This window comes from Lucilia cuprina, chromosome 6 (assembly GCF_022045245.1).
Source record: "Lucilia cuprina isolate Lc7/37 chromosome 6, ASM2204524v1, whole genome shotgun sequence".
Classification (NCBI taxonomy): Eukaryota; Metazoa; Arthropoda; class Insecta; order Diptera; family Calliphoridae; genus Lucilia; species Lucilia cuprina.
In genome coordinates, this window is record NC_060954.1 from 57,495,983 (window position 1) to 57,508,333 (window position 12,351).

The 12,351-nt window shown below is 31.8% G+C and overlaps 2 protein-coding genes and 1 non-coding gene across 3 annotated transcripts; 2 read left to right on the forward strand and 1 right to left on the reverse strand.

Moving 5' to 3' along the window:
- Nucleotides 1-4,003: 4,003 nt before the first annotated feature.
- LOC111682507 (probable lysine-specific demethylase 4A) lies at nucleotides 4,004-6,406 on the reverse strand. The gene is made up of 3 exons (XM_023444476.2): nucleotides 6,162-6,406; nucleotides 5,130-5,990; nucleotides 4,004-5,066 (listed from the first exon to the last, which is right to left on the reverse strand). Exons 1-3 carry the CDS (start codon nucleotides 6,398-6,400, stop codon nucleotides 4,616-4,618), a joined length of 1,551 nt encoding a protein of 516 aa, XP_023300244.2. The 5' UTR covers nucleotides 6,401-6,406; the 3' UTR covers nucleotides 4,004-4,615.
- Nucleotides 6,407-8,258: 1,852 nt separating this feature from the next.
- Nucleotides 8,259-12,351, forward strand: LOC111682502 (elongation factor 1-alpha 1). The gene is made up of 2 exons (XM_023444469.2): nucleotides 8,259-8,410; nucleotides 10,409-12,351. Exon 2 carries the CDS (start codon nucleotides 10,428-10,430, stop codon nucleotides 11,817-11,819), a length of 1,392 nt encoding a protein of 463 aa, XP_023300237.1. The 5' UTR covers nucleotides 8,259-8,410; nucleotides 10,409-10,427; the 3' UTR covers nucleotides 11,820-12,351.
- LOC111682523 lies at nucleotides 9,742-9,822 on the forward strand. Its single transcript, XR_002762661.2, has one exon. It is a non-coding gene; the product is annotated as a small nucleolar RNA snR61/Z1/Z11 (small nucleolar RNA).

Consider the following 12,351-nt stretch of genomic DNA (forward strand, 5'->3'; position numbering starts at 1 on the left):
TTTCATTATTATCCTGTAGCTTTAAAAACAAACTGGAAAAACAATATTTTACTATTATATTTTTTACATTTAAGTTAATTTAAATAAATAAAACAAAAAAATTAATAATTGAAAATTTCAATTCCAATTTCTATATTGAATGCATGCAATTTTTCATTAGTATTTTATTTGTTTATTAATTTCCAACAAATTAATTTTTGCACTTAAGAACACAATCGTGAAAAAAACAGAAATTTTGAATCCCTTTTACATACAAAAAAAAAACCTATAAAACAGATCTATAGCATAGAGTAAAAATATGCATTAAAAACGTAATAAAAAATAAAAACAAATATATATAATATATATAAATAAAACTCATAATAAAAATTAAAAAAAAAAAAACAGAAATATGTTTTATTTAGCAACATCTACTCGGAGACCCAAAGGGTCTATTGTGATTTAATAAAGAACAAGTAGGAAAGTATAGTCGGGCATGGCCGACCATTTAATACCCTACACCATGAGTATATTTTTAAAATTTTTACTTTTTATAAAGAAACTTTTATGTTGAATATTATTCCAAAATATTTAAGCAATTTATTGATAAAAAAACTAAAATTTCTAAATGACGCTTTATATAGGTCAAATATGGGCCGATCCTCGGTAAATTTTGGAAAAGATTATATTTTGAAATAACAGTTAGTTTTGTTGAGTTTCATTGCGATACAAATGGTTACAATTTTAGATGTTTAAGACATTTTTTGAAGGGGGGTTTGTATGGGGGCTAGGTTCAAATAAGGGCCAACCCTTATGTAAAACTTATTTGTGCCAATTTTTAGAGAGATAGCAGAATATTTGACGTAATTATGGCATAAAAAGTTCAAATCGTGAGGTACGGTTGTATGAGAGCTAGGTGAAATAATGGACCGATTTCAACCATTTTCAATAGGCTTCGTCCCTGTGCCAAAAAACATGCTTGGTCCAAAAAATTGCGGCCTGTACCTTGCGCACAAGGTTTACATGGACAGCTAGACGGACATGTCTTAATCGACTCAAAAACTGATTCTGAATCGATCGGTATACTTTAAGGTGGGTATTGGACCAATATTTTTGTATGTTGCAAACATCAGCACATACGTATAATACCCTCCCCACTATAGTGGTGTAGGGTATAATAAAGAACATGAAAATATGAAAGAAGACAGAAAAGTAAGAGAGAAGAGTAAGAATATCCCCCCATAAATAATTACAAAATGGACCTGTTTGACCAATACATTCCCCTGATAAAACCCAAAATGTCGCTTAAGTCACAACCTGCTACATCTCCCAGATCATCGTGGAATCTATATCTTTAAACACAATTTTCTGACTACTTTTTTTTAGCTGTAGTTTATATATCTTTTCATGCATAAGTTTGAATCAACCTACGTGACATCTGATTTTAGACTTTTTTTAAACGTCAAAGATGACACCTCTGTATACTTTATGCTTAGACTTTGTATTCTGGGACAGTTGCATAAGATATACCCTTAAGTATCCAGTCGCTCCTCGTCCTCACACAGTGTACAAAAATCCTGCGTGTTGCCGAGCCAATTTCTCTTAAAGGCCCCAATTGTGCAGTGACCAGTTAAGACCCCTTATTCTTATACTCTTCCTGTCCAATCCTAATAGTATTTTGGTTGCTTTTGGGTTTAATTTTGGCCATAGTGCCCTAGAAACCCTGAAATCCAGCCTACTGTGCAGAGTTTTTGAATTACTTAGAAATTAACCTGTAGTAATAACATATAGGGGGCTTCACAGAACTATAATTATTATTAATATCGAGTTCTGAGCTAGTTACCAAGCTACAGTGTGTCATGTCACATCAACATAAATTGTTACCACCGACCCGTAATAATATGTGTCTTAATGATATCCAGATCGCCAAGATTTCCATTTTGGATCGTCAGTAAAGACTTCGCACCCTTCAAACAGTACTTTGGACCCGATCCACTCATCCCTACAAGGAATCACTACTGAAAGTGTTACTCCAAAGTCAAAGATCGTACCCAAATGGCTCACGACAATCGGTTCTTCGCACCAGAACGACTCGGAATTCAACGAACAACGACCAAGGATTGTCAAGCCAGCTACTTTACAAGTGTCGCTGCTACAACAACAACCAAATGGTCAGAAAAGCCATTCGTACTTACCTCAATTCCTCTATTCTCGAGTGGCCTATCCGCTTTGGTCTTACTAGAGCTGATTCGAACAGTCTAAATAAGTTCCTAGCCGTTACACTCACAACATATTTCTCAATGAGAAGCAGATTTAGAATAATATCCAGAGCCGCCTGCGGTGTAATGCCGATACAAGCACAACTTTCATCTTAACCGAGTATAAGTCTATAGCTACTTTTCCATACTAGTCTATAATACAAATTTACATATTTAATATAATCTTTAGTTTATAGTCAAGACTATAATCTAGTCTAGTCCAGAGTCTATTCTATTGTATAACTCAATAGTCAAATCTATAGTCTAGTTTATAGTCTAGTCAATATTTAAGTAGATAATCTAGTATATAGTCGTGTCATTAGTCAAGTCTAAAGTCATGTTTATATTCTAGTCTATAATTGTCCATATATTTCATAGTCTGTCAAATGTCCAGTATATAGTTTATATACTAGTCTTTAGTCTATAAAATAGCCTATAGTCCAGTCTTTATTTAAGTATATATTTTAGTATATATTTTAGTCTAGTCTTTAGACTAGTCTCTAGTTTAATCTATGGTCAAATCTTTAATTTATTCTATTGTATAGTTTAGTCTATTATTAAGTATAAGCTAGTCTACAGACCATAGTCTAGCCTCTAGTATAGTCTACATCATAGTCTGTAGTTTAGTCTATAGTCAAGTCTGAAATCTATATTCAAGCCTATAGTCAAGTCTGAAATCTATATTCAAGCCTATAGTCTTGTCTTTGGCCAAGTAGTCTAATCTTTATTCTAGACAATAATATAGTCCATTGTATAAAGTATAGTCTGGATAGTTTGTCTATTAACTAATCTAAAGTCTGATCTTTATTGTAGTCTATATTCTAATCTATAGTCTAGTCTAGAGTCATCTATAGTATAGTCTTTAGTTGAATTTATAGTAAACAGTCTATAGTCAAATCCATAGTATAATCTAAAGTGTAGAAATCTTGTTATTACGTTATTACATTACGATTCGAATCTCCGTCAATAAAATAACAACTTACAAAAATATAGTCATGCTATGTTAGATCTTACAAAGTTGCCAGTAAAATGTGCAGAAAATGTCTAAAATATTCTCAACCTACAAATTTTGTCTTGCAATATTTTCGGTAATGCTTTTTCTGACAACGTTGCAAATGAGTTCAGACGTTTATTAGACATTTTCTGAACATTTTACTGACAACGTGGTAAAATCTGACAACAGTGTATCACGGCTTTTAAGATCGTAATACAGATTGTCAACTGTCAACTTACAAATTTTGTCTAGCAATATTTTCGTTAATGCTTTTTCGGACAATGTTGCAAATGAGCTCAAACGATTATTAGACATTTTCTAAACATTTTACTGACAACGTGGTAAAATCTGACAACAGTGTATCACGGCTTTTACTATCATAATACAGATTTTCAACATACAAATTTTGTCTTGCAATATTTTCGTTAATGCATTTTCTGACAACGTTGCAAATGAGTTCAGACGATTATTAGACATTTTCTAAACATTTAACTGTCAACGTGGTAAGATCAGATTGTCAACTTACAAATTTTGTCTTGTAATGTTTTTTCTGACAACGTTGCAAATGAGTTCAGACGATTATTAGACATTTTCTGAACATTTTACTGACAGCGTTATCACGGCTTTTAACGGTCGTAATGCACAGACTACACACAATCCCAAAGTAATGAAATAAAATGGAATATGCTTCTTCTTTTTCTTACGATTCCATTTTTTGAAATTAATTAAAAAAAAAATAACTCAAAATCTTTGTAAATATATATGTATATAAATATTTATTTTATATCATCCAAAAACTTGAAATATTTCATAATAATGGCAAAAAATATATAAGAAAATATTTTATAAAACAAATCTTAGATTTGTTTTAGTCTTTGAATATTTGCAGATTTTACAGTAGAATAAATGTTTGTAACAGTGTCTAAAATGAAATACAAAAAATTTTAAATTGTCTAAAGTTATAACTAAATTATTTAAAAAAAAAAAACATTTAATAAACAAACTAATTCTTGACAATATTGCATTAAATGTAAAATTTCAAAATTCTTAAATTTTTAACAAAATATATATGAATTACATAGAATTATTCAATAAACACACTATTGAATAGTGGTGATTTTTGTTTGATAATAAAAAACATAAGGTAAATATTAAATTAAACTAAAAATTTGGTTTATAATATACACTAGTGTATATGAGATCGAAATAGGCTTGAAATAGGATGAAAGTAAGGAAAGTATTTTAAAATAATAAAACGCTAAAATTAAAAAAAAAATCTTAAGAAATACATAATAAAGAAAACAGAGTCTTAGGAGAAAATAAAACTAAAGAATAGTATAAAGATAGGAAAAAAAAAAACAAAATAAATTGTTGAACATCAGCTTCAGTCTTCATCATCCAAAATTATGGTTTTCGTTTGAAAACGCATACGTTTAGTATTTTTTATAATACCATTGGTAAGAAGATTTTTACCCTGTTTCGGACAAGGCAACTCCTGCCACAAACGTTTTAGTTTTATCACTGCCGTTGCATTATAATCGTAATGTTTTTGTTGTGTATTATTATGATTATTATCAATTTTATGTAATTTTATTGTTGGTATTTTCTTCAATGTTAAATTATTTGTTGTACTGGCTGCAGTAGTCATATTGTTGGCGGGTAAGTTTGCTGATGTTGTTTGATCCATTTGATGGTTGAGAGTTTCATCTCTTACGACAAGAGAGGAACAACCACGTTTTTGATGGCAAGTAGCAGAAGATTTGTGATTTTTAATATCCGATTGTTGCTGTTGATTAGTTGAATGCTGTGATATATCCGAATCATGGGAGATTTTTCTGGGGGAAAGAATACAAAAATTTTAAAGAAGTTTCTTTTCTAGTCTATTGCCTTCTACTAACCTTTTCAAATAAGTGTATTTATTAATAGTAGGCGGTGGTGCTGCACATATTTTATCCGGCTCTTCGGGATGACAACCGTAATCTACACCTCTTAGCCAATGTTCATAGCGTTCTGGCTGAAAACGTCTAACAAAAGTTTCCATTGAGATTTTCACCATATCTTTGTGGCAATGACAAATTGATGCCCTCTTTCCATACTCAATCCAACGTTTTGAAGCAAAATTAGTCGATTCAGCGCCATTAAAACCATGATTAAAACCAGCATGATAGCCATAGGGAAAGGTAATCATTATTTCTCCCGCCTCTTGGGTAATACGATTGAATGGTATTTTATTTTGACGCAAAACATGTGGACTTATTAAAGTCATCTTATGCCTTAAATGAGCATTACAATTCTGATAATTTTCATAGAAAATACGATTGGCCAACTTCTCCAGTCGACGACCATAAGCAGGCGGTATGGCATACCAGGTTTTTGGTGCTCCAAAGTGTAAATAATTAATTGAATATAGATCCATATCTTCGGTATGCCAGGCAAAAGAACTCTTCCACATGCCAAAATATAGATAGGCGGTATTAACACCATCTATCTCTATGCCATAGTCTTTGTTAACAAAATTCAAAATAGTATCTAGTCTATCAATGTTCCACACATCTAAATCATTGTCACTTAAAGAGCCCTTGACATCGGCCGCATAGAGCGGTGCTATATAGGTTACATTTTTCCAATATTTTCTTTCTAAATCATCATAGTCAAAGTGTTTAGGCGTTTGATAGCGTTCTGATTCGGCCAGCTCTTTGAACTGGCGCAGAGTCATAGAACGTTTCATGACATTGATTTGTTGATATTCACCTTGTTTTCTTTTGGAAATAAAAGCATAAAATTAAAAAATCATTTGTTTCTATTTAGCAAATTATCAATCTAGTTTGTCTAAATGTTTGGACTAAGGTCACTTGTGTTTTGTTTTATTTAGTAATCTTGCCCTTAACCCATTTTTTGTTCTCTAACATTTACATTTCCATTATACATACCCCGAAACGACCTGACATATTGGTGCTGGTATTGTCATATTTATTTCATCGATATCATAACCCGATTTCCTTGGCTGCCATTCAGGGGGTGGTATTATTTTCACCAACCCAGCCAAATGTGCTCCCCTCGATTCTATGTAGTCTATGTAGCTAGAGAAATCTTTAAATTCTTCATAACTGGGGCGAAATGTCATAATGCGGGGTATTTTATTACGATCATCTTCTGAATTATCAGACATTTTTTCTAAAATAATTCAATTATTCTTTGGTTATTTTTATAATTTTCCCCCGTCTATTTTTTTTACATAAAAATAAAAATATTTTTATTGTATTAAAAATTGTTTGACATCTCTGTCATGAAAAGTGTTGCCAATGTTTAAAAATTTTGTCCAAAAAGTGAAAATGAAAAATGAGAAATAAAATATACAATTATTTCTATAAACAAACTTTACAAAAAAAGAACTTCCAAAGAAGCGAAAAAGTAGTAGAATTTACTCCATGGAAGTACTGAAAAAGACCTGAATATGTTATGATTTTAACACAGGCTTGTCATTAGGTTTCTATAAATCAACTTTCGAATAATCGAACAATCGACTTTTTGTCGAAAAAAGTCGAAGTCGACTATTTTGTTCCAAAAAAGTCGATATGAAAAAAGTCGAAAAATCGATTTTGTAAATAAAAGTCGAAAAAAGTCGAATAAGTCGAAAGAAGTCGAATAAAATCGGAAAAAGCCGAAAATAGTCGAAAATAGTCGAAAGAAGTCGAATAAAATCGGAAAAAGCCGAAAATAGTCGGAAAAAGTCGAAAATAGTCGAAAAGTCGACTATTTATAAAATATTAAAAGTCGAAAAATCGACTTTTAATTAAATGAAAAAAGTCGAAAGTCGACTTTTCATAAAATGCAAAAAGTCGAAAAGTCAACTTTTCATAAAATGCAAAAAGTCAAAAAGTCGACTTTTCGTTTCAACTATAGAACCCAAGTCTGTACCTATTAATTTTTTATTACGATAACAATTTGACGTTTGGCATAATAACTATTTGTCTAATATAGACCCGGGGTAAGAAAAATCTTGAATATTGGAATATAAATAACGGATATATTTCTTCACACTAGATATCCAAAAAATAGTTAAAAGTATGACTTTTTATAGTTTTTTTATATTTAGACTGCATTAAATATCATGATATATACATATATAATGTATAGACAGGTGTATATATTTATATATGTATATAGTTTATAATTCAATTCAAAATCTGTGTAGTATTAGGACTGTGTTCGAAACAAAACAATAATAAAATAAATTACGACACCCAACGATACAACGCCGACTGTAAATTGGCTTAATATATATGTATATATTTTGTAAAAATTTAAAGCAAATTTGAATTTTAGAATTTTATAAAAAATATCTTTAAAAATTTATATTTTCATTTAAAACAAGTTAAACAATTATTTTTTACTTTTCGTTGCTATTATTTTTAAACAAAAAAAATTAAAGTATGTGTTTAATGTTTGGTATTTAGTACTTTGGTATTTTTAAAATGTTTGTTTATACAATAAGAGGAAATATTATTTTTTTTTATACATCAATTAAATTTTAATAACTTTTCCATATTTATATAAATTTTGTTGTGCTAACCATCTAAATAAAAATTTTATCAAATTTGGTACAATAGTTTGAAAATTTTAATAAAATTATATGAGAAAGTAAGGTAATTAATTTTATCATTTAATTTTCTAACATAGTAAATGAAAAAAAAAACATTAAATACCATTATTTTTAATATTACAAAAAATTATATTGAAATATTCATATGCATACTTTTGATTTTAATAGTTAAATAGAAAATGGGGGAGTATGTTCAGTACATTTTCTTTGAAATATATAAATTATTAATAAAATATACTTATTATTAAGTTTTTATTAAGGTATAAAAAAATAATAAAACTTTTTATCCTGCAAAGATTACCTAAAATGCTATTTAATACAACAACAGCGCTGTATTTAACAATAAGAGTTGCATTTATACAGTACAACCAACATTGAAGTATCAAAAAAGCGGAAACTTTTTTAACATTGGCTGCCCTGTTTAGGGCGTTTTTACATCACTAATGAAAAAAGACAACGTGGCTCCCTTCTTGCCGAGGTTAATCGTTCGCTGTCGAATAGCATCTCTTTCACTTTGTTCAGGTCTTTTGCCGGATTAGCATAGACTTTTGATTTCTCGGTCCAATTTATTGAAAAGTAAGTTTCAAGTAAAAATGTGTGAAAGTGCAAAAAAGATAAAAAAATTGGCAATTTAATAAACTATTAAAAAAAGTGAAGTAAACAAATAAAAATGCATTTGTTAAAAATAAAAGAAATTTATTAAATGTTTAAAGAACAGCGGCATTAAAAAAACAAGAATATGTGGAAAAAAGATGCAAAGTGCAGTGGAAATATTGTAAATCAGTCTTTGACAAAATGAATGGATTTTTTCAAAAGCGTTTCTTCAAAGCACGTGGCAATTTATAAAGAAAAAAAAAAAACACTTCAAATATTAAAAGCAAAACGACAAAAATGTGTTTTAATTTAATAATTAAAAAAGAAATTTTTTATAATATTAACTTTAAACGTTAAAGCCACGCCCACTTTGTGATTTTTTTGAAACATATTGCTGCCTTAAAAAGTTCATTTAACAATATGCTGATGAAATTAATTGAAAGAATATACCAGAACTAAGTATCTAGTGATTTAATAAGTTGGAAAAGCTATAAATTAAAAAACATTTTTAGAAGAACAAAATTTTCAAATGTATACATACATTTCTACAAAATGGCGTCATAGGTCAATTAAATAGTCGCAGTGTGGGAATTGAAAAAAAAAAACAAATGTATTTGTGTTTCTTTGTTTCAAAGTGAAAGAAAATAAAGTTTTTGATTTCGTTTTACTATTATAAAAGTCGTAAAGTTTCGCTTTTGCCTACTTGGCAACAGCCTGGTTCAAGATGCCTTGTAAATTTCTTCTTTCACTTGAGAACACGTTTTATATTTTCAAGATGGCGTCGGTTTTTTTTTTCTTTTTTCTTCATTGGTCGCATCGTGTTTCTAGGTGTCACGAAGAAAAATTAACGATCGTGTTTGCTATTTTACGAACAATGAAACGAACGCCATTTTTATAGCATTTTTTCTCTCGTGTTTTTAAAAGCCGGTACACATTTTTTTCTGTATACTATACTTCCGCTAAAGTAATTTCTTTGTGGATTCACATTTATAAATAAAAAAAAATAGGTCATTTATTTTTTATGGTAAAACGTCATGAAATATTTTATATTCTGTTGCCTGCACCCCACGTATTGGAAAATTAAAAAAAAATTCTTTGTAGTATTGAATTTCACAAGTTCTGGAAATTTCTTTCAATAATTTCAGCTTACTCATTACAATGACTAGTTGATGTGTTGGACCCCCCTTTGGTACCACCACCACCTCTTCTAAGTGTTTTATAACCTAAATTTTTTATTTGTTTCTCACTTGTAAAAAAAAATTGCTCAATTTTTTTAATTAATTTCAATTAGCAAATTTTCTTCATATATTTTTTTTACATGATGACCAATTTGTCTAGTTCTGCTACTGACTATACCAATTTATGAGGATAACCAAATACCAATTCACTGAAATAAAAAAAAACAATGAAGAAAATTTGTTAAATATTTTTTTTGAAAACTGGAAAAATTTTTTCTTTTATTAAAAATTGCATGTGTTTTCGTTTTCTTTTTTTAATTTTATACATTTATATTACAAACACATTCATAAAAATGTTTCCGATACATTTTTTAAAATTCCTCAACAGTTTTATTTTTGTAACCCCTTATGAAAAAAAAACGTGTTTTTTGCACACGTTTTTATCAAATCAACATTTTTGAGGTTATGTGTTCTGTTTTATGTTAACTCAACATAGCTTGATTTTGTTTTTATTGAACCACCCTACAAATACATTAAACAATAGAAATCAATAAAATTTTTCCAAAATTTAAAAGAAATATTAGTATCTAATTAAAAATCCCTTAATATTTATCCTATACCAAAATGCTAACAAATTTGTTTTTTTTTCCTACCATTTTTTTTTTCCATTTCATGTTATTTTTGTGTTTGCCACCAAATCAATCAAAAACAACCTGCTTGTTTCTACCCAAACAAAAATTACCTTCCACCATGTTATACACACTACCTCCTACACATTATCCACCAAAATCGAAAAAAACAGCTCTTAAACCAATACAGCCATGGGTAAGGAAAAGACTCATATTAACATTGTCGTCATTGGTCACGTCGATTCTGGCAAGTCCACCACCACCGGTCACTTGATCTACAAGTGCGGTGGTATCGACAAGCGTACCATTGAAAAGTTCGAAAAGGAAGCCCAAGAAATGGGTAAGGGTTCCTTCAAGTACGCCTGGGTTTTGGATAAATTGAAGGCCGAACGTGAACGTGGTATCACCATCGATATTGCTTTGTGGAAGTTTGAAACCTCCAAATACTATGTTACCATCATTGATGCTCCCGGTCACAGAGATTTCATCAAGAACATGATCACTGGTACCTCCCAAGCTGATTGTGCCGTCTTGATCGTTGCCGCCGGTACTGGTGAATTCGAAGCCGGTATCTCCAAGAACGGTCAAACCCGTGAACACGCCTTGTTGGCCTTCACCTTGGGTGTCAAACAATTGATTGTCGGTGTCAACAAGATGGATTCCTCTGAACCACCATACAGTGAGGCTCGTTATGAGGAAATCAAGAAGGAAGTCTCCTCTTACATCAAGAAGATCGGTTACAATCCCGCTGCTGTTGCCTTCGTCCCCATCTCCGGCTGGCACGGTGATAACATGTTGGAAGCTTCCACCAACATGCCCTGGTTCAAGGGATGGAAGATCGAACGTAAGGAGGGTAACGCTGACGGTAAGACCCTCATCGACGCTTTGGACGCTATCTTGCCCCCAACCCGTCCCACCGAGAAGCCCTTGCGTTTGCCCTTGCAGGATGTCTACAAAATCGGTGGTATCGGCACAGTACCCGTCGGTCGTGTCGAAACTGGTGTCTTGAAACCCGGTACCGTTGTCGTCTTCGCTCCCGCTAACATCACCACTGAAGTCAAGTCCGTTGAAATGCACCACGAAGCTCTCGTTGAAGCCGTTCCCGGTGACAACGTTGGTTTCAACGTAAAGAACGTCTCCGTCAAGGAATTGCGTCGTGGTTACGTCGCTGGTGACTCCAAGGCCAACCCCCCCAAGGGCGCCGCTGACTTCACCGCTCAAGTCATCGTCTTGAACCACCCTGGTCAAATCTCCAACGGTTACACTCCCGTTTTGGATTGTCACACCGCTCACATTGCTTGCAAATTCGCCGAAATCAAGGAGAAGGTCGATCGTCGTTCCGGTAAGACCACCGAAGATCAACCCAAATTCATCAAGTCTGGTGATGCTGCCATCGTCAACTTGGTCCCCTCCAAGCCTTTGTGCGTTGAAGCCTTCCAAGAATTCCCCCCATTGGGTCGTTTCGCTGTCCGTGATATGAGACAAACCGTCGCCGTCGGTGTCATCAAGAGCGTCAACTTCAAGGACCCCTCAAGCGGTAAGGTCACCAAGGCCGCCGAAAAAGCCACCAAGGGCAAGAAGTAGCTGCTTTACTCTAAAGAACAACAATTAACACAAAATCAATCAGTAAATTGCATCTTTTCCACTGAACCTCTACTACCAACAACCAGTAGCAGCAATATCAACATCAACAACAATTATAATAGACGTACCACATCTACTACTACCAACAACAATGTAAAGATGTTCCAGCATAAGCTAATTTTAACAGTTAAAGAAAAGTTTAACTGCTTTCATCGCAAGGAGTTTCGCAGGAAACGAATGCTGTTGTCCTCTCTTCTACTATTCTGAAGCAGAAGCAGAAATCATCGTGTCTCATCTAGCGCAGCGCGTTCTTTGAGTAGGATGCTCAGAACTTTTCATCCATTCTATTTTAACTAAGCACAACAGCTTCAAGCATTTAAGTTTGTTCACTTTTTTAATTTGTATTTAATTACTCCTATATAATTTAATTATTATTTGTAGTGATTACTTTTTTTTATAAATTATCTTATGTTGGAATCCATTCCATCTCTACTACTCGTAAATAAAACAAAACAAAAAATATAAAAAACAA

Coding starts and splice junctions, on each gene's coding strand:
- LOC111682502 (XM_023444469.2), top strand. CDS start 10,428: ATGGGTAAGGAAAAGACTCATATTAACATTGTCGTCATTGGTCACGTC.
- LOC111682507 (XM_023444476.2), bottom strand. CDS start 6,400: ATGTCTGATAATTCAGAAGATGATCGTAATAAAATACCCCGCATTATG. Junction 5,991..6,161: donor ATATGTCAGGTCGTTTCGGG/GTATGTATAATG, acceptor TATTTCCAAAAG/AAAACAAGGTGAATATCAAC. Junction 5,067..5,129: donor AAATACACTTATTTGAAAAG/GTTAGTAGAAGG, acceptor TCTTTCCCCCAG/AAAAATCTCCCATGATTCGG.